The 25,892-nt window shown below is 34.8% G+C and overlaps 1 protein-coding gene across 5 annotated transcripts in view; it reads right to left on the bottom strand.

Annotated features, from left to right (window-relative positions):
* Positions 1–1,185: 1,185 nt before the first annotated feature.
* Positions 1,186–25,892, bottom strand: part of LOC113072523 (cyclin-dependent kinase-like 5) — a 40,168-nt gene continuing 15,461 nt past the window's right edge. For 2 of the 5 annotated variants that reach the window (XM_026245518.1, XM_026245519.1), the window contains exons 3-17: positions 24,799–24,833; positions 17,077–17,122; positions 15,745–15,881; positions 15,542–15,662; positions 14,728–14,787; positions 14,395–14,485; positions 12,870–13,059; positions 12,701–12,781; positions 10,489–10,652; positions 9,038–10,079; positions 6,347–6,448; positions 5,997–6,102; positions 4,689–4,782; positions 3,933–4,038; positions 2,322–2,612 (exon numbers count right to left, since the gene is read on the bottom strand). In XM_026245518.1, the coding sequence (XP_026101303.1) occupies positions 2,454–2,612; positions 3,933–4,038; positions 4,689–4,782; positions 5,997–6,102; positions 6,347–6,448; positions 9,038–10,079; positions 10,489–10,652; positions 12,701–12,781; positions 12,870–13,059; positions 14,395–14,485; positions 14,728–14,787; positions 15,542–15,662; positions 15,745–15,881; positions 17,077–17,122; positions 24,799–24,833 (2,534 nt within the window). In that variant the 3' untranslated portion in view covers positions 2,322–2,453. Of the gene's footprint in view, positions 1,294–2,321; positions 2,613–3,932; positions 4,039–4,688; positions 4,783–5,996; positions 6,103–6,346; positions 6,449–9,037; positions 10,080–10,488; positions 10,653–12,700; positions 12,782–12,869; positions 13,060–14,394; positions 14,486–14,727; positions 14,788–15,541; positions 15,663–15,744; positions 15,882–17,076; positions 17,123–24,798; positions 24,834–25,892 lie in introns of those variants that run through there. The other 3 variants (XM_026245520.1, XM_026245516.1, XM_026245521.1) reach the window with 3 other exon arrangements.

Genomic DNA, 25,892 nt, shown 5'->3' with positions numbered 1-25,892 from the left:
TCACATTTATATATCATATATTTTTATGTAATTTAAAGCATAATTTATAGAAATCAAAAACTGATTATTTTTTATATTTAAATACAATATATATATATAATATTTATATTTGTTGTATGTTATTTTTGACAAGTTAATACAGAATTGATAAAAAAAATTGAATGGAATATTTTACATTTATACATTTATATAATTTACATTATCTCTATGCAAATAATCTATAAGTAATTTGTTATTACAGAATTTACAAAAAAAAAATCAAAAACAGAAACTTTTTCAATATTTGATATAATTTTTATATGTTATAGTTATTTATTAGTCAGGTTTATACATAATTTATAAAAAAAACAAATGTTTATTTATTTATCATTTTATACCTTCATATAATAAAAAAGTTATTCAAAAAACTGAATCCTTTTTATAATCAAATGTATTTATTTGATTATTTTTATATGCAGTGTATATGCAATTGAACGCATTATTCATAAAAATCCAAAACTGACTCTTTTGATTATATAAGCCTATTGAGCTTTAACCACACAAGTGTACTATTAATAAATGTACTCTTATATAAAATCTATATGCATTATTTCTGTGTTGCTTCAAAACTAAAACGTACTTTCATGTTGATTATAATTAAATTATGTAAAGTATAATATTTGTTTTTCTTGAAATAGCCCTATAGGCACATGCATCACAGTCTATAAAATCTACTCCAGAAATAATATGTTCCTGTAAATATTACAAAAACACCTTTTTTCTATGTAAATTAGCTCATTATACATAGAGTTATTTTATGTTATGTTATTGTATAGCCATTATGTAAAAGTTTGGGGTTAGTGTGACTTTTTTTAATAATAATACTGTGTATTTGTTAAGGAATGCATGTCAATGTTGTCAAAAGTGACAGTAAAACATTAATAATGTTTACAAAAAGGTTTCTATTTCAAATAAATGCTGGAGAAACAATAAAATCCCAAAAATATCAAATCTATCATTGTTTCCACGAAAAATATTGAGCAGCAGAACTGTTTTCAACATTGATAATAATCAGAAATGCTTTCTCTGCTGCTGATTCCAGTCTGATCTGAAGTGTGTGTGAGCACCTGTGAGTGTGTGTCTGGGGCTCTCTCCGAGGGCCAGTCCTGCGTCCCGCTCCGGATCCTGCTCTCGTTCTCGGCTCTCGTTCTCGTTCTCTCTCTCGGCTGCGAGTGCGGTGTCTGCTGCCCTGGTGTGTATACGAGCGGGACGCTGCTTTCTGCATCAGCACCGGATCCGGCCCTCACTCGACACCTGACCAATCACAGGCCGCACAGAGCTGTCAATCACCTCCACATCACAACAGCCTCGCACACAAGCATTATACTTGTTCTTTATTTCTAAATAATCTTTTCTTTCTTTAATATTATTATTATTATTATTATTATTATTATTATTATTATTATTATTATTAATCAGATTAGAGAGTAAAAACACTGATAATTTTCATATTATTATTGTTTTTATTTTATAATCATTATATTATATATATATATATATATATATATATATATATATATATATATATGGTACGTAATATAAATATATTAATATTATGTATAATAAAATTACTGTATAACTAATAATATTACATATTATGATATAATATATAAGTAATATATTTAATTTATTTATATTATATTTTTATTATGTTTTATTTATTATATGATTTATATACAACAACATATTTATTATTTTAAGCATTAACTAATAATATTATTATTATTAGTTTTTATGACTATTGGTGTGTATTAATTTTTATACTATTATTAATATATTAATATATATTTTATTATGATGATGATGATGATTATTTCATTATAATTAACCAGATTAGACACAGCAAAAGCACGAATGGCTTTTCACGGCATCGTTATATTATTATATTATTATATCAATTATTTTAAAGTATTTTTTATTCCAAATGATTTCAAAATAAATTAAGTTTAACTTTATTTTTATTATAATAAATAAATAATTAGTCTAATTTCTGTAATATAATAACCAAAATATTCATGTTTGTTTAGACATTATTTTCTTCATACATTAATTTGAGCACACAAATATTACCATGTTACAACTGCATTTTATAATAACAGTGTCGCTTATTTGCATTTCAGAAATGAAAAAGTAATCTTCTTGCATTGCATAAAATGCACTTCATTTATTATAAGCGAAATATAATTTCCTAAAGTTCTCTTTTCATTTTATGCTGTAATATGACATAAATATGTTTTCAACCTCAATCTGTTTTCTGCAGAGAAACATGCCAACCACAGGATACAGACATGGGCGGAGTCATTCTAATGAGATGATGACATCACAGACCTGACAGCCAATGAGGAGACGCACGCGCGCCCAGCCCAGCGAAGCAGAAGTGATAGTGCAGTGAATGACGGTTCAGTGTGTGTTAGTTAGCGGACAGTACAGTGTGTGTGAGGCTGCAGTACCAGTGCTGGGGCCACGAGGGGGCGCTCTCTCTCAGAGGAGCTGCGCGTGAAGCTCCTCTGAGAGTGAAAGAGAGGAAACAGCGCTTTCCTCACGACTGGCCGTCGCTCGTCATCAGCGTCTGTCTGCAACACAAGAGCACAACACTCACACAGAGACCCAGCTCCACTGACCACTGACAAAAATCATCCTCTACTACTAGTTTTAGCAGTTATATATTTTTTTACTAGTCATAAGTCAAAGTCAAAGTTTCTAGTCATATTTTGAATTTGTTTTTATTAGAAAATGTTTTATTTTCTTATTTTTTGTCAGTTCTTAGTAATATTTTGAACACTTTCATTTAAATTATTAAAGTTTTTGCAGTTTTTCTTCATCTATATATATTTTAGCACATCAAACATGGTAAAAACAGCATCATATATATATAGTAAAAACACTAATGGCATCTTACCACATTTATAATTTTAAGCATTACTTAATATTAATATATATTTTTTTATTACTATTATTAGTTCATATTTATTTTCATACTGTTTAATATTACATTTAATTATGATGATTATTATTTAATTATAGTTAACCAGACTAGACACAGCGAAGACATTAATGGCTTTTCACAACATCATATTATTATTATTTCAATATTATTTTATATTAATAGTTACATGATAGAAACTAATTTTATATTTTTATTAGGTTTCCCATCTTTATAGTTTTTTTATTTTTATTTCAGCATTAGTTTCAAATATTTCAGCACATCAAATTTAACTAAAGTTTTTATTTATTTATTTTATATATATAACTGAAAACATTTTTAATCTAATTTAAACCTGCAAACTAAATCAACAGATTTTAATGCTCTAGAGATCTGAGATTGATTAGGGTTTACAAAATATAAAAATAAAAATAGATATTGAAGATATTAAAAGGCCTCATATCATGAACAAATAAATTTTTATATATATATATTTTTTTTATATTTTCCATATTTTATTTTTTGTCTATATAGTTTTAATATTAATTTAATATTACCTTTTAGTTTTAGTTATTTTAGTACTTCCAGAACTTAAAATGAGCTGAAAAGGAGAGTTTTTAAATAATTTATTGGATTTCAGTTCATGTTAATTTTAGATTTTATTTCAAGCAAAAACAAAAACAAACAAAAAGCTTTTTAGTTTTAATTAACAATAACTGGTTACCTTCCCGAGAGATTTGAACGCTCTAGAAACAACTGAATATTGTTTATGGGTTAAATAATTAATTATAAAAACTACTTAAATTTTGGACTGTTCCTCTCACAAAGCTATCATGTGACTTCAAAACACTGGGCTGGGGGTCAGCTGAGTCGGGAGACGGGTCTGGTTTACACTCCACTAGTGACATACTGTACACACACATTAAACTGCAAGACACACACACACACAAACACACACACACAGACTCACGGTTTGAGACTTCTTCTTCTTCTTCTTCATGGATCTGAAGAAGCCTTGTTTCTCTTTCTCTTTGGTGTGTTCTGGAGGACTCATGTCCCTCGTCTCAGACCCCGTCCTCATATAAAAGACACACTTTAATACAATCTCCAATCTACAATCAAAGTCATGTTATTTTAGTCCTTCTAGTCAACCTACACCTACAACCTACAAAAATAGAAATATTGCCTCGGTAATCAACTTATATTAAATAGGTTTTTAATATTTTTATTTGGGTTATTATTTAGTTATTTTATTAATTTTTTCAAGTAATGATTTTTTTATGGTTTTAGTTTTAATTAACAAGAATTAACATGGAAACTAGTCACCTGTGATTTCTCTAAAAACAAGTTTCCAATTAATTATAACAATTTTCTTTTTTTTTTTTTTCATATTACAACTATTTTTTTACTTTTAAAATGAATCATTATTTTCAGTGAATAATGACTTTGAATTTTTATTTTTAAATCTAGACTCATTTCCTGTTTGTCATTTCCTGCCTGATTGCCCAATGCAATCAAATATTAGAAATAATTTTAAAAAGCTTCCAAACTATTAATATAAATATAGCACAGGAAGGCTACACATTAAAAAAATATAAAAAAATAATAATACAGTCCTTGCATGATAGATTTTTTTCACATTATCATGATGGAGCCAAATAATAGTAGCACATACAATGTATTTAGCATATTTACAGCAGGACAGTAATTAGTGCATCGCTCTCACCACGGGTCGTATGTGGGTTGGTGTATGCTGTGGCTGCTGTCCATCGTGACCCCTGAACTCTCGTGGAACGAGTTATCTGGTCTGGGAGACGGCACTGATTAAACAAAACAACATCAACCCGTGTTACAAGTGAAAACAACTGCTATAGTAACTTTTGCATTACTTCTCACTCACCCTCTCTTCCAGAACAACAACCGTTTGTGTCTTTCTAATTTTTTTTTCAAAGTGGTATTTGTTTTGCTGGGTTTTGATTGTCCTTTCAACAATAGTTAGCATGTAATGACTGTACTGCGACGCATGCAGTGGAGACAGTTTTGTTGATTATAATGGGAGCAATTTCATTTAATTTGCATCGTGCCTGCAGTGTAGAGACTGTAGCAAACACTGCGTGAACCTATAATACGTGACTACAGTATACAGGGAACAGAAAACTTTTCAACTGCATTCATTAAAGAACATACAAGACAACATAGAAATAAAATAAAATTAACTCTGGCATCATGATAAAACATTACTTTGTAGTTATTTTTTACCCATGCACCTACATTACCCGACTACATTATGTGGAATGGAGAGATTTTCAATTGCATTTGTCAGTAAATACATTAGAGAACATAAAAAAATTTAATTTCATGTAAATTAATTCATTAACAAAATAATCCTGGTATTATGATAAAAACATTATTAAATTATTATTTCTTGTGCATGAACTACAGTACGAGGAACAGTTTTCAGTTGCATTTGTTAATAAATAGACAACAAAATTTTTATTAAATATAAACTAATACATTTTTATAAATTAATAAAATAAATCCAAGTATAATGATAATACACTACTTTGTTGTTGTTTTTTTATTATTTATTATGCATGCACTAAACTGCAGGTTTGACATTGAATTTTTTACTAAAATTAGACAATGTAGAAATAAAATAAAACAAAATTAAATTAAGAAAATGTTTTAATTATTTAATAATTGTATTAATAAATTTAAATAATCAAATTATTTATTAAATTAAATCATAAATTTACATAAATTAAAATTACAGAATAACTGTGGTATTATAATAAAACATTATTGTTTTTTTTATTACGCATGCACTTACAGTACATGACTACAGCACGAGGAACAGAGAGGTGTTCAATTGCGTCTGCTAATAAATGAATCGGACAAAACACATTACTTTATGGTTTGCTTGCAAAGAACAATCTGATAGCATGCACATTTCTTGTAGCTTGTCACTTCAAACTCTGTCTATATCATTTGTTAAAATCAGAAGCATCATGTGCACTAGTGTGAGGTGACTGACCCCTGTAGAAGCTGCCGACCCGTCGTGGCACTGAGTCGCTGTACATCATGCGGTTCTCTTTGGCCGATCCGCTGTCATCTGTGAGCTGCTCGTGATAAACACCTCCCTGCAGCATCAACATTTGTCAAAGATGCTTTCCAGCTGAAAAAGGGCTGCATGTAACACTGAGGACATTATTTATCATGAATAGTGGCAATTTCCCCTGTGTCTAAACTCCAAACAGAAGAAAAACACTACCGAAATCCCTCCGTCTGAATGAGAGAGAGAGCAAAGCAAACAGAAAAATGGGCTGCAGAAAGAGAAGGAGGTGTAGAGACAGTGAAAGAGAGGGAAAGCAGGATGGTGCGGACCTCGCTCTTTTGCCGTGGCGTGTGAAAGGTGGTGGTGTTGTCCCGTGTGGACTCCCGGATTAAAGGTCGCGTGTGACTGACCTCTGCGGCCGCGGGGTCACTCTGTTTATGGAGAGATGAGAGCAGGTGAAGCACAAAGCGCCCGGCACACATTCACACAAACTCCCTGTTACAAACCCTAGTGAGCTGCCTATCTAGACAACACACTCTGACATCATACTGTACACAAACTAGAGAGAGAGAGAGAGAGAGTTAGAGAGGGAGAGAGAGAGAGGGAGAGAGACAGACATATAGATAGACAGAGAGTTAGACAAATAGACAGACAGACAGACAACAGACAGATAAGAGACAGACAGACAGATAAGAGATAGACAGACAGACAGAGAGTCAGACACACAGACAGACAGACAGATAAGAGATAGACAGACAGACAGAGAGTCAGACACACAGACAGATAAGAGACAGACAGACAGACAGAGAGTCAGAGAGACAGACAGACAGACAGGCAGACAACAGACAGATAAGAGACAGACAGACAGATAAGAGACAGACAGACAGACAACAGACAGATAAGAGACAGACAGAGAGATAAGAGACAGACAGACAGACAACAGACAGATAAGAGACAGACAGAGAGTCAGAGAGACAGACAGACAGACAGACAGACAGATAAGAGACAGACAGACAGACAGACAACAGACAGATAAGAGACAGACAGACAGATAAGAGACAGACAGAGAGTCAGAGAGACAGACAGACAGACAGACAACAGACAGATAAGAGACAGACAGACAGATAAGAGACAGACAGACAGACAACAGACAGATAAGAGACAGACAGACAGATAAGAGACAGACAGAGAGACAGACAGACAGATAAGAGACAGACAGACAGATAAGAGACAGACAGAGAGACAGACAGACACACAGACAGACAACAGACAGATAAGAGACAGAGAGACAGACAGACAGACAGACACACAGATAAGAGACAGACAGACAGACTGACACACAGACAGATAAGAGACAGACAGACAGACAGACAGATAAGAGATAGACAGACAGACAGACAGACAGACAACAGACAGATAAGAGACAGACAGACAGACAGACACACAGACAGACAGACACACAGATAAGAGACAGACAGACAGACAGACACACAGACAGATAAGAGACAGACAGACAGACAGACACACAGACAGATAAGAGACACACAGACAGACAGACAACAGACAGATAAGAGACAGACAGACAGATAAGAGATAGACAGACAGAGAGTCAGACACACAGACAGACAGACAGATAAGAGATAGACAGACAGAGAGTCAGACACACAGACAGACAGACAGATAAGAGATAGACAGACAGAGAGTCAGACACACAGACAGACAGACAGATAAGAGATAGACAGACAGAGAGTCAGACACACAGACAGACAGACAGATAAGAGATAGACAGACAGAGAGTCAGACACACAGACAGACACACAGACAGATAAGAGACAGACAGACAGACATACACACAGACAGATAAGAGACAGACAGACAGACAGACAACAGACAGATAAGAGACAGACAGACAGATAAGAGATAGACAGACAGACAGAGAGTCAGACACACAGACAGATAAGAGACAGACAGACAGACAGACAGAGAGTCAGAGACACAGACAGACACACAGACAGATAAGAGACAGACAGACAGACAGACAGAGAGTCAGAGAGACAGACAGACAGACAGACAGATAAGAGACAGATAAGAGACAGACAGACAGATAAGAGACAGATAAGAGACAGACAGACAGATAAGAGATAGACAGACAGACAGAGAGTCAGACACACAGACAGATAAGAGATAGACAGACATACAGAGAGTCAGAGACACAGACAGACACACAGACAGATAAGAGACAGACAGACAGACAGACAGAGAGTCAGAGACACAGACAGACACACAGACAGATAAGAGACAGACAGACAGACAGACAGACAGAGAGTCAGAGAGACAGACAGACAGACAGACAGACAACAGACAGATAAGAGACAGACAGACAGATAAGAGACAGACAGACAGACAACAGACAGATAGATAGATAGATAGATAGATAGATAGATAGATAGATAGATAGATAGATAGATAGATAGATAGATAGATAGAAAATTCCTCTTCATCTCAAATTCATCTCCCTCTGTATTATGGTCAACTAAAATCAAGCTCCCTCCCATCACCGAAAGGGAGCTAATATTTTCATTCTACATTTTGGAGGATGTTGCCTTAGAATCTAGCAGCCTATGTAGACAATAGACACTGGTGCAGCTTACTAAGGTTCAGAACAGAGCTTAATATTTACAAGCCACACATCCAGACTTCACTCAGACCCGGGATGGGCAACTCCAGTCCTGGAGGACTACTGCCATGCAGAGTTTACCTCCAACCTAGACAAAACACACCGGCCTGCAATTTCCAACCTGCAAGGCTGCAAATTTGAAGACTTTTGATGGATTTTTCAGGTCTGGCTGATTAAGGATGGAGCTAAACTCTTCAGGACCAGAGCTGTCCACTCCTGATCCAGACCCACCACTGGACCAACTCTACACACTTCACCGACACTCACAGGCACCAGAAAGCATGCTGCAATGCTCTGCGCTAGCAAATCTCTAAAGAAAGTGATGGAGGTCTGGAGGACTGACCCTGATGTCGTCTAATCCTGCGTCCCGCGACACGGCACTGCCGATGTGTTTCGGCAGGGTCCGATGCTGAAGCTGAGGGGTAAGGAGCTGTAGACTGCTGGCCCTCGTGGACATCCCTTGTCCCACTGCCAATCCGCCCGCCTCACCCCCGTGGGGTCGCCCCCGTTCCCTCCGCACATACATGGAGTGCCTATGTGGCCTCTGCTGAGAGGAAAATGGGCTAGTGTAGCCCACGCCGTAGGGGAACTCATGGGGCGCAGAAAGAGACAATCCTCCAGAGGGGTCAAGTGGATCAACAGGGTTTCCGTCACTCTTCTGCCTCGATGAGGAACGGCGGGTGGACGGCTCAGCCGTGCTTCCGTCTCGTTCCAGTTTGCTGCGACGCCCCACTGCGGGACTGTGTCCGGAACGCTCCCCGTGTTGCATGGATGGACTGCCCGGCGTCGGCAAGTTCAGGTTCATGTTGAGGTCCAAGCAGCTGCTGGGGAAGTAGCGCGGAGAGCCAGTGGGGTCATCCGGGTGCAGTCGCATGTCACTGAGGTTGGTCACGGATTTGGAGTCACTAAGCAATCCGTGACTCTTAGACAAACTTATGTATGAAGACAACCCCTTTCCGCCCGAAGACGACGACGCAGTGGACTCGCCATAGCCATGGCGGCTCTGTTTCTCCCTTTCCCCTGTCAGCGTGCTGGTCTTGCCCTCCACAAAGGAATGGCGGTTCTGGGAGCGAGGCGTGTTGGACTTCAGGTATTTGGGCCCCGGTCCGTCAGCTGGTTTGCCAAAGTCAAAATCGCCTGCTTTGGATTTGGCCTCTTTGGCGTGATGCAGGCTGGCCAGGTCTTTACCACACGACGCCGAGCGGTTGAGTGGCTGAAAGGATTTGGGGTGCATCACTGGACTCAGGCTGTTGGCAGATGGTACTGACCCGTTCAGGAATGCCTCGGTGCTAGACGGGTGGAGGTCTTCGTTCCCATGGCGGGGCAGACTGGAACAGTCGCGGCTATTTGAGCGATGGTGACTTGAACTCTTGACCACATGACCCCTAAAGACCCATTCAAAATTTAAGTATGCAAGACTGTATGTAACAAATCGCATCTGGTGCAACTTATTTTTGTATGGAATACCTGTTGGCCTACTAAATGTAGCTAATTTTGCAGTATGCAATGAGCACATTGTGTAATAATCTGTATCCCATAAAGCAGCGCACTCAAATTGACTTTCTATTAATTTTACTTGACCTTGACCTGCAGAATGATGAATCTAAATGAAGACTTATTATTTGCTGCCAAATGCAAAAAATTTTTTTGCACAAAACTGGATTAAAAATGCAAAATTAACCATTTTCGAATTTGAAATGTAATAAGATAGCGTCACCAAAAATAGCATACGATTATTTAAAATACTGCATAGATAATAAACAAGTGCCCTAGTTTTTCATTACTCCTCCTGACCTGCTGGGGGCGCTGTTGTCCAGGAGCGGTTTCCTCTTGGAGGAGCGGACGGGTGTGGGTGTGAGCGGGCCGGGTCGCTCAGTCAGCCGCTGAGTCTGGAAGGCGTGGTGGTTCAGACTCTGTTCAGTCAGATAGCGCTCATTCGGGTTTAACAACAACAGGTTCTGAAAATACAAACCACAATGACATGAATAGTCCTGCATGACAGTCTCACCCTTTCCATCCTATGAAAACATTTCACAGTGAAATTGAAAGAAAAAAAAGGCAATTTTTTTTCCCATTGTAGCACTCTTTTCATGAAACTAAGCATATTTCTTTAATTATGATTTAAAGCACTGCTGACTGGTTTTTGGACACCCCTCCCCCCAAATACATTTTAGAGTGGCCTGTGCAATAATCATGCCGTTTAATCAGAATCTTGACATTTGATTAATATAAATTAATGGCAGACATTGACTTTGTAAACATAAATTTGCATTGCATGTCATGTTGCAAAACACATCATGGTCCTAAAAGCGAGCTTACATATTCCGTTTTTTTCCTCCTTTTGATTTTTGTGGTGAAACACGACTTGAAAATCATTTTGACAGATTTCATGAGATTCACCCAACAAATATCTATTAATATCCGACTGCCAGAGGAAACAAGATTCAACAAGCTCATCGCACCAGAACACCGTTAGCATTAATTACCACAATGTCCTGCACTTCATTTACTGGGGATTTGTTTCAGGCATGATTCATGTTGTTTTATTAAAGCATGACAGAACAAGCGTCCTGTAAGAGTTTACCGGAGGATACTTTCAGTGTCAGGATTATTAGCAGCAGGAGAGCTGTAGAAATAAGGAAACCACTGCGCTGCAAATATAATTAGCACACAATTATGGTGGTGATGATACGACACCTTCACCTAACGAAGCGATGTGAGTCACGTTTATTAGCATAAACACAGACCAGCTGTGCTAACCGCTAACACCGCAGCAACACGCTGACTATTAAACTCGCAGAAAGTGGAAAGACACACAAACAGGTGTAGTATGTAGGGTACGTGGACTAATTCAGTCCTCAGGTAAAGACTAATGAAGGACAAGCGAATGGAAACCCAGCGAACGAGTGCTTGAGACGAACGAAGCTGTGTTAGTCACACAAACCCGCGTCACAGGTGAACAAAAGACAAGAGAAAGGAAGGTCACGCTTGTTTAGATCTGTGTGGGGGACAGATGACAAACACAAAAACACTAATTATATTGATTAATATTTCATACAGCTTTGGAACATTAAGGTTATGGAAAAACTGACTATTTTCTCTCCCTTTCAGTCTGATTATAGTATTAGTACCATCCCATGTGATGAACACACACTCAGACACACAATCACATCACACACAATCAAACTCTCACACTGACTGACTCACACTCACTCACACACACATTACTGTACACTCACACACGCTCACTCACTATTACACACACACACACATTTGTTTTTGTGAAAAGTGTGTTCATCCCATAGGTGTAATGGTTTTTATTCTGTAGAAACTGTATATTCTATGTCCCTTCACCAACCCTACACCTAACCCTAACCCTCACAGGAAACTTTGTGCATTTTTACTTTCTCAAAAAAACTCATTCTGTATGTGTTTTGAAAAATGGGGACATGGGTTATGTTCTCATAAGTCACCCTCTCCTTGTAATACCTGTGTCATACCCATGTCATTATACACACACTCACACACACTCACTAACACACACACTCACTGACTCACTGACTCACATCACACACTCACACACAGACTCTCTAACACACACACTCACTCACTCACTCTCACACACACATATGCTGTACACTCACACTGTCACTCACTCACAAACTCACACTCACTCACTCACACTTCTCACACATACTCACACACTGACTCTCTCACACACTCTCACACCCACATATACTGTACACTCACTCACACTGTCACACACTCACACACACTCACTAACTCACTCACTCACACACACACTCACATACTCTCACACACACTCACTCACTCTCACACACACACACACACACACTCACTCACACTTCTCACACATACTCACACACTGACTCTCTCACACACTCACTCACTCACTCACACACTCTCTCACAAACACTCACACACACACTCACACACTCTCTCACACTCACTCACACACACACACACACACACAAACATCTCTTACCTTCATGAGGTCAAGCAGGACTGGGCTGATGATTCCCAGATAGTGTCTCTCCAGAGTCTGCGGATGGCTGACCGAGGGAAACTGCACACAGACAGCACACACTGATGAATGCTCAGCGTGAGAGCAGGAGCAGGTGATCTGATTGAGAGGGATGGACAGACAGACTGACCCGAAGCCCGTGAAAGCGTGGGTTGTTGTAGAAGAGCTTCATCTGTTCAGGCGGCAGCGGACCCAGGACCTTCTGGATGGTGAAGAGCTGGTCGATCTCACTCTCGCCCGGAAACAGAGGCTGACCGTCGCTCAGCTCGCCCAGAATACACCCCACCGACCACATGTCCACCGCCTTCCCGTACGGAGCCCTGACAGACACACACTGACCGTCAGCCGAGAGACCCGGGAACAAACACCAGAGACTCAATCAGGGCACACTTACACTATATACATATTAGAGCTGGGCGATAGTGTAGAAAAATGCGATATGCGATACCTTGTTAAAAGATGTGATATTCAATATGCAATACAATATGGCTTAAAGTGTGTAAAATTAATTTAAATTATATTTTAAAATATTAAAACTAATTTCAATATATCGTGCAGTTCTAACACATATCATTTGAAGTTTGTTGATTATATTAATTAAACAATAAAATAATCAATAATTAAACAATTAAATAATTGACATTTAATGTAGAAAAAATTTAATCTAAATAAATTATATAATATAAATTATATTTTTAATCTATTTTAACTATTTTTAAATATTATAATTATAGTTCAGTTATATTATAGTTGTTATTAAATATATATATATATATATATATATTGAATTATATTATATTATATATTATATTATTTAATTCATAAAACACATTAATTCAAATTCAAATTTAATGTTTTCATTTTTATATATATTGAAACTTATTTCAATTTTATTTCTTATTAGCTATATTTCATATTTATTATTTAAATGTTTAATTTTTTATAATCATAATACTTTTGCTTTATTATATTATGTTGTGGTATGTTGCTTCATTTATTATTTTAACACAATTATATATATATATATATATATATATATATATATATATATATATATAATTTTTTTTAAAAGTTAAACATAAAAATATATTAACCTTTTTAAAAGGTTTTTAAAAATGACAGATAGATAGACAGATAGATAGATAGATAGATAGATAGATAGATAGATAGATAGATAGATAGATAGATAGATAGATAGATAGATAGTATTATAAAATATGAATTAACATAAAATGTAATTATTAACTCTTTTTTTTACAATTTGATGAATTTTTAAAATAAAATAAAATAAAATATCATCCAGATGCATTAAAGAAAGAATTTAGGGTTATTATTGTTAGGGAAAAAAAATAAAAAAGTAAAAAAAAAATAATCAAACGGTCAAAAAATTAACTTTAACACAGACAGACATTAAAATAACACAAAAATTATTTATGCAAAATATAATTCTTTTTTTCATATTGAAATGTGACAAGAAACTTGTACCCATCCACTTCTAACAGTAATGAAGCTCACACACACACACACACACGCACACACAGGCACACTCACACACACGCACACACACACTCACACACACGCACACACACACACACACACACTCACACACTCTCACACACACACTCACACACACACTCACACACACACACACTCACCCCAGCAGCAGCTCCGGGGATCTGTACCATCTAGTCGCCACATACTCAGTGTAGTTCACATCGGTGCTTTCAGAGAGATCCCGCGCGAAACCTGCCACAGAAACACACCTCACGTTTACATCCCAGCATGGTGAAGAAACAACTGACACAGAAACGGATCTTACTGGTCTTTCGATAGAGTTTATGGTTGACAGAGATGTGCATGTGTGTGTGTAAGCTTGCATTTTCCAATCAAAACAATGGCAGTGTTTCCGACAGACTGGAGAACAGACGGACAGACCACCTGCCATCACACACACACACACACGAGGTCACATGACTCCAGAAACTCACCGAAGTCACACAGTTTGAGCATGTCGTCGGAGCTGATAAGCAGATTCTCCGGCTTGATATCTAGAAAGCCAGAGACAGATCAATCCAGCGTGCATGTGTAATATTTAATGCAGTTCAGAAGACAATGATTCATATTAAATAATGCAATTAAAATATATTTTATTAAAATAAAATAAATTATTATTTATTTTTTATATTAAAATATACTTAAGTTATTTTTTTGTTATATATAATTTATTATTGTTAAAATATAATAAAAAAAATTAAATACAAAATTGAATTGTGTTGTAAAACAATATAAAATATAAATAATAAATAAATAATATTTTAATAAAAGGTTACAAGGCATCTCGGTGGATGAAGATTAAAAGTGTATTTTTTTATTATTAAATTGTATATTTAAAAATTAATTTGAATAAAATAAAAAATACAACAAATTAATAATATAAATAAAATAGATTTTAATAAAATGAAGAAAAAAATTAAATACATTAATTTTAATTAATTTTATTGCAGGTGGTCTCAATGATTAAAATCTAATAATATAATTAAAATACATTTCAATAAAATGTAAAGGAATTATATTTTATTGCAATAAAATAAACATTTTATTACAGGTGGCCTGATAATCAAATAACATAATAAAATATAAAATATCTATTTAAAAAAAATACAAATAAAAGTTATTTTTATTATCTTTAAATTATTTCTGCAATCTTTTGATGTATTTGACAGCAGGTGTTCTCACACCTCTGTAGATGATATAAGGTATTTAATAATGAAATGATAGGTGGTTCAGTCTGATGTGTGTGACCTCTGTGGACGATGTTGTTCTTGTGGCACCAGTGGATGGCTTTGATCAGCTGGTAGATGTAGATCCGGACCTTCTCGGGTGGAGCTCCGTTGGGCATGTCCTCCAGCAGCTCCAGCATGTTCTACAACACACAGCATCATCTGAACACAGCACACATCAGGAGAAGTTACACAGACGGGAGATGCCAGCGCTCTCCGGCTCACCTTCTCCACGTACTCGAACACCAGGAACAGCTTCCCTCGCTGCCGAAACGCCTCCTTCAGCTCCACGATGTTCTCCTGCTTCAGCGTGCGCAGCATCTTCAGCTCGCGCAGCGTCGTCTCCTTCACCTCCTCATTTTCTGAGCAGAGAGCCACAGGAAGTCAACGTGCATTGCTTTTTATATTTAACATCAAATATCACAAACTAGAAACTAACTTGTCACTTTCAGTTTAAAAAAAAGAATGTAATTAGTTACTTTGTTTCAGTTGTAACACGATGAAACTAGTCTTATTCATATACAGTTTTCATTCTTTTCTTTCGGAGTTGGCTTTTATTTTATATTTTTAGATTTCAGTGTATTTATTAAATGTTTATATTATTTCTGATTGACATTGCACAAAAAGCTTAAAACAAAAAAAAAAACAGTACATTTTTTAAATCGAAATGTAAACAATTTATACAGCTGAATAAATAATCTTTCCTGAGGGTGCAAAAAAATATTGAAATATTGAGAAAATCATCTTTAAAGTTGTTCAAATTAAGTTCTTAGCAATGCATATTACTAATCAAAAATAAAGTTTTGATATATTTACGGTAGGAAATGTCCTAAATGTATTCATGGATCCATGATCTTTACTTAATATCCTAATGATTTTTTGGCATAAAAGAAAAATTAATAATTTTGACCCCTACAATGTTTTGTTGGCTATTTCTATAAATATACCTCTGCTACTTTTTCATGTTTCATTTTAATTAGTTAACTTTCATATTTGTCAAGTTTAATATATTTTTTATTTGCTTTAATTTTCATTTATTTACAGTTAGTAATTATCATGCTTTAATTTAAATGTCTTTTAGTTATTTCTAACATAGTTTTGCACCTAATATTTATACTGTTCTTTTTTTAATTCAGTTAACAAAACATAATTTTAATCATTTTAGTTTGAGCATTTGAACAGAGTACAAAGATAAAGATGTGTGCTTATGGAAGTACACGCCAATTAAAGTATTAATAAAAAAAATAAAAAATAAATTTTTATTTCCCATATGGAATATTTATTAAAAAAAATGCTCTTCTGTTAAGTTGTAATTATTTTTTTTATGTATATTAACTTCTAATTCTAATTTGATGTTAAATGTAGTCTAATCACAGTTTGTGATACTTTTATATGATTGTTTTGATGTAGAATGTTTATAAGAAATGCTCTGATCTTCAGATTATTGAGTCATTGATGTGCTCACAGTATCTTTGATTGACGGAAGCTCATTAATATTCATGAGCTGCACCGTGATGTCATGAGCTGGTCTGGTTGTGTGATGAGTGAATCACTCACCTTCACTGTCCTTAAACTTCTTAATGGCCACGATCTCATTAGTCTCCTGCAACAGAGAAACAAAATCATAAATACTGACTAACTCAATGTGTTCTGTCCTTATGACAAGGAATATTTCACACGTACACTGAGACGATTGTGATTTCTGAAGATCATGTGACACTGAAGACTGGAGGAATGATGCTGAAAATGCAGCAGTGCATCACAGAAATAAATTACAGTTTAACAGATATTCACATAGAAGACAGCCAGTTTGAATTTTAATATATTTGACAATTTTGCTTAATTTTTTGGTATTTTTAATGAAATAAATGCAGCCGGGGAATCGCTGACAGTCGTGTTGTTCTCATCGTATTCATAATAAATGTGCAGCAGATGGTTAGCAAACATACGGAGACCAACTCTGTACTCAGCAAAGCCCTTTTTACTCCCATTATTCTTGGCGAGTGTTTTGGAATGTGTGTGTGTGTGTGTGTTTGAGGGGAACTAAAGGACTCACACACACACACACACACACACACACACTCTCTCTCTCTGGCCTATTTTACTCTCTGGGTGTCTCTGTATCCTCCCAGCATCCTTCAGTGCTCCAGATTCACGCTTCGCAGAATAACAGACCCTTATAGATCCAGCTGACGCCATTGAACACAGCTCACCGACACTGAGAGCATGCCATGTGTGTGTTCATACGTGTGTGTGTGTGTGTGTGTGTGCTCCCTCAGGCTTTGTGCTTGTTTATGTTGAACACAAACTCATCACAGGTGCTGTGAACGCTGATGATGGCACATTTACTGACCTCGCACACGCAAATACACATGCAAACAACCACAAAAACACACACACACACACACACACAACCACCACAAAAACACACACATGCAACCACCTCAAAACTATTTTACATATTTTGAAAGAAGACTCTTCTGCTCACCAAGGATGCATTTATTTGATCAAAAATACATCAAAAACATAAAATAATTGTGAAACATTATTAAAATTTAAACTAAATGTTATCTACATGAATATATTGGAAAAAAGTCATTTATGTCTGTGATGCTCCGCTGTATTTTCAGCATCATTCCTTCAGTCTTCAGTGTCGCATGATCTTCAGAAATCAGAAGAATATGAATCATTTCTGATTATTATCAATGTGCTGCACAATATTTTTGTGATGTGACTGGATTATTAAAGACTAAAGGGATGAACTGTGAAGAGACACATATGTAACAGGAAGTTGAAATGAGGAGAGAAGAATGAAAGAAACACAGGAAACACATGCAAAACACCGAAAATAAAACACTCACCAAGTGAGAAGGGGATGGGAATATTTGAGAGAAATGAAAGCCTTTTGCGGGTCTGTACACATATTATATTTACATACATTTACATGAATATAAACACCTTCCAATAGAGTTCACAAATGACAATATTCATATTCAAGGAGCTGTTCGAAAAGAAATGGACGGCTGGAAATACTAATGCAATAAAATGGATCATCAGAGTGTAGCAGCAAAATAAAATGCTGTGAAAAAAACAAAACCATTTATACTAAAGGTTCAGATTTTAAACCAGTATCTCTGAAAAGTTTGCATTCTTCAGTGAAATCAAAATGCACTAGTGAAAATGCTAAATATATGCAAAATATCGAGAATATTTGCCAGTTTCAGACATATAAACTAAAAGCCTATCTTGTTGTTGATTGATTAGGAACATTAAAAAAAAAAAAGATATATATTAGTAGTGTGGTAATATTTTGAATTAGATTTTATTTTTTTATTTTTAGAAGTTCTGTTTTTGTTTTAATTGTAGTTCAGGGTGTATTCATTTGTATTTAATTTTTTTATTTTGTGTTACAAAATACACCACTTATCAAAACCACTATCATAAACAAAGGCACTCAAAATATAAAAATAGAATAAATGTACGGCATTTAATATAAAATAAAACTAAACACAAAACTACAAAAGAAATGAAAATAAATTCTTCTATTTGTAAAATAGAAATAAGGCATTTAAGATAAAAAACAACTTAAAAACTACAAAAGAAATACAAACAAAATTTAGCTGTTTATAAAATAGAAATAAGGTCCTTAAAATAAAAACTACAAAAGAAATAAAAATAAATAATAAATTGTAAAAGTATTTTATTAGTGTTATCAAACAATTAAACATGATTAATTGTATCCAAATCAAAATATTTGTTTACATAATATATTTTTCCGTGTGCTATGTATATTTATTATGTATATATAAATACACACACATGCATGTATATATTTAAGAAAAAAATGTATGTTTATATATTAAATATATTTATGTTACATAATTTATATGAATATAAATATATACATGTAAATACATATAAATATTTTCAAAATATATGTCGTATGTGTGTGTCTTTACAGTATACACACAGTACAAAGACATACATTATATTAACAAAAACTTCACGATTAATCGTTTGACAGCACTAGTATTTAGATAGAATAAACACAATTTAGAGAAATTTAACACAATCTCTCTTTCAAAACGTGTCAACACTATTTCTGAGCGACTGAATCACAGAGAACTGCTCAAACCAGACGCTCAGGTTCGTTAAATCCATCCAGAAACGAGACAAACCACGACAGACAGAGAGGTGTAAGTGTGTAACTGTGTAAGTGAGGAGGTTTTCACAAACACACACTCGGACACAAACTCAGAGCAGACTGAGGAGTGATGAACACTGGCTTTACACTAAAACTATGTTCTTCCTGATGTTGTCTTTTTCTCCAGTACAAATATATGAACATCATTAAATTAAGATACATGTACTTCAGAGCAAAATTACAAAAATAACCAACTTTACACTTAAAATAAGAATAAATGTCTACCAATGGAGTAAAAAAAATAACTTGTGTCCAGTTTAAATTAAGTAGACTTCTTTAGCAGATATTTTTTTCTGTAAATAAAATGTATTAATATAAATAATTATATTTATTTTAAATGTAAATAGATAAATTATACAATAAATTATTTAAGTGATTTGTGCAAAGAAAATGACAAAAGTGATTTTTGTCTCGTTTTCCAATACAAACATATTAACATTGCTAAATGTAAAAAATTAATGTCTTAAATATAAATATATTGTTAAATTCAAAATACATTTACTTTAACAATCATTTACTGGCAGATATTTTGATTATTGCTTTCAGAAAACAATACTTAAGACTTAAAAAATAGGGAAAACTTTAAATAAAACACATTAAAAACTAAATAGAATAGAATAGAATAGAATAGAATAGAATAGAATAGAATTGAATAGAACAGAACAGAACAGAACAGAATAGAATTCAGGTATAAAGACCATGAGGCTGCAAGAAAGAATAGAATAGAATAGAATAGAATAGAATAGAATAGAATAGAATAGAATAGAATAGAATAGAATTCAGGTCTAAAGACCATGAGGCTGCAAGAAAGAATAGAATAGAATAGAATAGAATAGAATAGAATTCAGGTCTAAAGACCATGAGGCTGCAAGAAAGAATAGAATAGAACATAATAGAATTCAGGTCTAAAGACCGTGAGGCTGCAAGAAAGAATAGAATAGAATAGAATAGAATTCAGGTCTAAAGACCATGAGGCTGCAAGAAAGAATAGAATAGAACATAATAGAATTCAGTTCTAAAGACCATGAGGATGCAAGAAAGAATAGAATAGAACATAATAGAATTCAGTTCTAAAGACCATGAGGCTGCAAGAAAGAATAGAATAGAATAGAATAGAATAGAATTCAGGTCCAAAGACCGTGAGGCTGCAAGAAAGAATAGAATAGAATAGAATAGAATAGAATAGAATAGAATAGAATAGAATTCAGGTCCAAAGACCGTGAGGCTGCAAGAAAGAATAGAATAGAATAGAATAGAATAGAATTCAGGTCCAAAGACCGTGAGGCTGCAAGAAAGAATAGAATAGAATAGAGTAGAATAGAATAGAATTCAGGTCTAAAGACCATGAGGCTGCAAGAAAGAATAGAATAGAACATAATAGAATTCAGGTCTAAAGACCATGAGGCTGCAAGAAAGAATAGAATAGAATAGAATAGAATAGAATAGAATAGAATTCAGGTCCAAAGACCGTGAGGCTGCAAGAAAGAATAGAATAGAATAGAATAGAATAGAATAGAATTCAGGTCCAAAGGCCGTGAGGCTGCAAGAAAGAATAGAATAGAATAGAATAGAATAGAATAGAATAGAATTCAGGTCCAAAGACCGTGAGGCTGCAAGAAAGAATAGAATAGACTAGACTAGAATAGACTAGAATAGAATAGAAAATAATAGAATTCAGGTCTAAAGACCATGAGGCTGTGAGAAAGAATAGAATATAATACAATTCAGGTCTGAGGACCATGAGGAATGAATAGAATAGAATAGCACAGAACAGAATAGAACAGAATAGAATAAATTAAAATAGAAAAGAATAGAACACATCAGAATAGAATAGAGAAATTATTAGAAATTGCTAGGTACTAAAGGAATCTGCTGAAAAAAATGAGGAAAAATTGTAAAATGTAAATAAATGAAATTTTAAAAATGTCAATAAATTATTATTAAAGGCTAAAAAAAATTAATTGAAATGTAAGTAACTTAAAATGAACAGATATTAAGAGAGCAGCGGAAAAGAGAAAAAAAATGATAAATTGTAAATAAATTAATTCATGGATCAATTAAAATGCATTAAATCTTATACTAATAAGTTTCCTGTGAGGGTTAGGGTTAGGGTTGGTGAAGGGCCATAGAATATACAGTTTCTACAGTATAAAAACCATTACACCCTATGGGATGAACACACTTTACACAAAAACAAACATGTGTGTGTGTGTGTGTGTGTGTGTGTGTGCTGCTGATCCTCCTCCTCAGGAGATGCTTGTGAGTCTTGGAGGATCCATGGACTATGTTTGGTTGGATTAATGTCTTTCATACTTGCTACTCACTTACATCTATCTGTTGACACAATGACACATCATTTATATTGACATTTTGTGTTTTTCGGTCTTATATGGACAAATAAATTCACTTTATAATTAGCTGTGGTGTGTGGTGACTCCCTTATTTTGCTGCGATCCATAGAGTAACAGTGTGTGTGTGTGTGTGTGTGTGTGTGTGTGTGGTTTGTCGGGTGCAGCTGTGTTGGCTGTAGATCACAGTCAGTCTGAATTATAAATCTGATTATTCCAGCCACAGGCCTTTATTCTGACACTGTTGCTTTCATCTCAATAGCCAGGTGCAGCAGAGAACACACACACACACACACACACACTGATCTGAGGCGAAGGAAGGGAAGGTTTCTCGATGTCAAACTGTTGCTTCACCATGACATTATTTCAGATGAAAGAGAAAGCTGACCGTAGAAGACGACAATGTTCAGTAAGTGTTATCGCGTTTCTTGTGGTGACATTAAATATTAAATTTACTAATCCAGTATATGTAGTTTGTTTCAATCTTATTTGCATCATCTGCAGATCTGAGGTCAATTCTGATTCAATGCTTCGATTTTAATGCAAGCAATTTATTAACTGCAAATCTTTTATTATATTACAGCAGATTTTAGCTTATGGGCACAAGTGATTTGATTAGATGGCATGGTGAAGAGCTGAAATAACCTGAATGACAAGAAGAAATTAAACTAAACATAATATAATAAATTATTAAAATATTAAGCATAAGATAAATAACTATAAAATAAATAATGTATTATATTTAATAAGAACACAATAATGTAAACCATGAAAAACTAAGCATATGTAAATGTTAAAATACACAGATACTAAAATTAAAATAAACTAAATTAATTAATTTTATTAAAATAAAATGTAATTAATTAAAATAAAAAAACTAATTTTGATTTATTTAAATGTGGCAACAATACTAAGCATGTGGCGAAGTTTGCCTGAAGTAATTATTTCTATAATAATAATTATTATTATATAAATGTCGGTGTGTGTATGTGTATAATACAATTATTATTAAAATAAGTTTTTCATATTGATGTGTGTGTGTGTGTGTGTGTGTGTGTGTTTTTGTGCATAAAAATCAATAATAATACAACAGAAGAATATAACAATTCAAAAAGTGTGCAAGTTCCCAGTGCACACTTTTATACATATCATAAAGGAAATAAGAATACATATGCATCTATATTGATTAAAATCGGCAGTGACTGGGTAGTTTTGTAATGCAGATGTGAACACGGTGTGAGCTTCAGTGCATGTAAACATGTTGCAGACTCCACACTGAGAGGTGTGTGAGAGCGAGAGATCAGCGACAGGAGAAGACAGAAGTGTGTTTGGGTCAGAGATGGAGACTGAGAGCCGTGAACACAGAGACCATCTGTCTGTCGGCCGCGGGGCGCTACCACCAGCACTGCTCATGAGTTATGACCGGAGGAGATATTAATAGATAAACTCACCATATGTCACCTCGCCACACTTTCTGTCCGCGCTGAACACAAACCTGTTAATGTTCTTACTTTAACACGGCAGACTGTACAGTAATACAGCACAGAAGCCTCTTCTGCTGCACTTATTTGATCAAAAATACTGAAAAAAATTTGAAATATTTTTAGTATTTAAAGTAACTGTTTTCTGTGTGAATCTGTGTTAAAGTGTAATTTATTTCTGTGATGCTCCGCTGTATTTTCAGCATCATTCCTCCAGTCTTCAGTGTCACATGATCTTCAGAAATCATGAAAATATGAAACATTTCTGATTATTATCAATGTTTAAATAAGGTTTTTTTCGAACCAATATTTTTGTGGAAATTGTGATGCATTTTATTTTTCAGGATTCAAAGATGAATAGAAAGTTCAAAGGACAACATTTATTAGAAATATTAATCTTTTGCACCTTTTTAAATGTCTTTACTGTCCATTTTAATGTGTCCTCGAAGAATAAAAGTATTAATTCCTTTAAAATACAATATATCTTCTTGACCAAAACCTTTATCTTTAGACAAATTGAATATATATACACACACACTAAATACTGTGTGTGTGTGTGTGTGTGTGTGTGTGTGTGTGTGTGTGTGTGTGTGTTATACTGTATGTATATATATATATATATATATATATATATATATATATATATATATATATATATATATATATATATATATATATATATATATATATATATATATTAAGATTTGAAACATTGTTGGATTAATGAGAAAGAACAAAATAAATTCAAGATATATTGTCTGAAAACAATCTGTTTTGCGAATGCAGCTAATGCAACTTTGCATTAGTTGTTTTTAAATTAAATACGTGTGTGTGTGTGTGTGTGTGTGTTTTAAGGACTTATCATTTAAAGAAATCATCAAACAAGAATACATAAAACACTACAGTGTGCCTATTATTAAATACACACTTTAGAGAAACAATAAACATTTCAAACAGTAAAATGCATCATGTCACATAAGCTCTTTATGTTATGAGTGCATGATTGCATTATGGGATACACTATTATTGCACATTAACAGACAGAAAATCACTGCACAGTATATGTGTAGGATACTACATGCTACTTTATTTCAAAATGAGTCATTAGTTTGGACTTGTATGCTTTCCAAGCCACACTTTTTGTGAACACACACACTCTTTGAGCCAAACATGCAGCGGATGAGATGAAGTGTGTGTGGTGTGCTTAGAAACGACACGCTCTGAACTGGTTTCTCTGAAATCTTACCTTGTGTCTGCACTTCAGGACGACTCCGTACGCTCCTGCCAGAGAAACAGAGAGAAACAAACAGGTTTTACTCCAACCTTCACCCAGTTCCACCTGTCTCTACCTGTCTCTGTGAACACGATTCTCAGACAGACACAGAGAAATGCTCAGGGAACTGGAAGAAGCTCCTGTTTTCTCTTTAGACCCGAGCGTTTGTTTAACAGCCCGATTCATTAGGAATCTCAGCGTTTTCTGACGGTTTTGGCAGTGAGGATCATATCGGTGACACAAAACCAGTGTCCCGCAGGAGACGCAGAGCTGAGCTCATCCCGAGATCCCAGCCAGCCTCCGAGAAGACACATGTTTAGCACAACCTGCTCAATGTGAGAGACAGAGAGACTTACAGCATGTTTTATCAGTCTGCTTGATGATGGAAAGCCATTATTATGATTATTTAGGTTAATGCTGAGGTCATGACTATTAATCACTGACTCATTGATCATGCATTTACTGAACACACTGAAAAAAATGAATACACAATAAATGATGTGTGTGTGTGTGTGTGTGTGTATAAATATATAAATATATATATATAAACAAAATTAATAAATGAATAATCATTTGAGTCAGTTCGGGAGTTCAAAGCGTGATCGCGAATCATTTGAGTCAGTTTGGGGATCGCGAATCATTTGAATCAGTTCGGCAGTTCGGAGCGGGTTCGCGAATCATTTGAATCAGTTCGGGAGTTCGTAGCGGGTTCGCGAATCATTTGAATCAGTTCGGGAGTTCGTAGCGGGTTCGCGAATCATTTGAATCAGTTTGGGGATCGCAAATCATTTGAATCAGTTCGGGAGTTCGGAGCGGGTTCGCGAATCATTTGAGTCAGTTTGGGGATCGCAAATCATTTGAATCTGTTCGGGAGTTCGGAGCGGGTTCGCGAATCATTTGAGTCAGTTTGGGGATCGCAAATCATTTGAATCTGTTCAGGAGTTCGGAGCGGGTTCGCGAATCATTTGAGTCAGTTTGGAGATCGCAAATCATTTGAATCATTTCGGGAGTTCGGAGCGGCTTCGCGAATCATTTGAGTCAGTTTGGAGATCGCAAATCATTTGAAT

Source organism: Carassius auratus, unplaced genomic scaffold (assembly GCF_003368295.1).
Source record: "Carassius auratus strain Wakin unplaced genomic scaffold, ASM336829v1 scaf_tig00009243, whole genome shotgun sequence".
In the NCBI taxonomy this organism is placed as follows: Eukaryota; Metazoa; Chordata; class Actinopteri; order Cypriniformes; family Cyprinidae; genus Carassius; species Carassius auratus.
The sequence above is the reverse complement of the archived record's forward strand: the minus strand, read 5'-3'. Positions and strand labels throughout refer to the sequence as shown.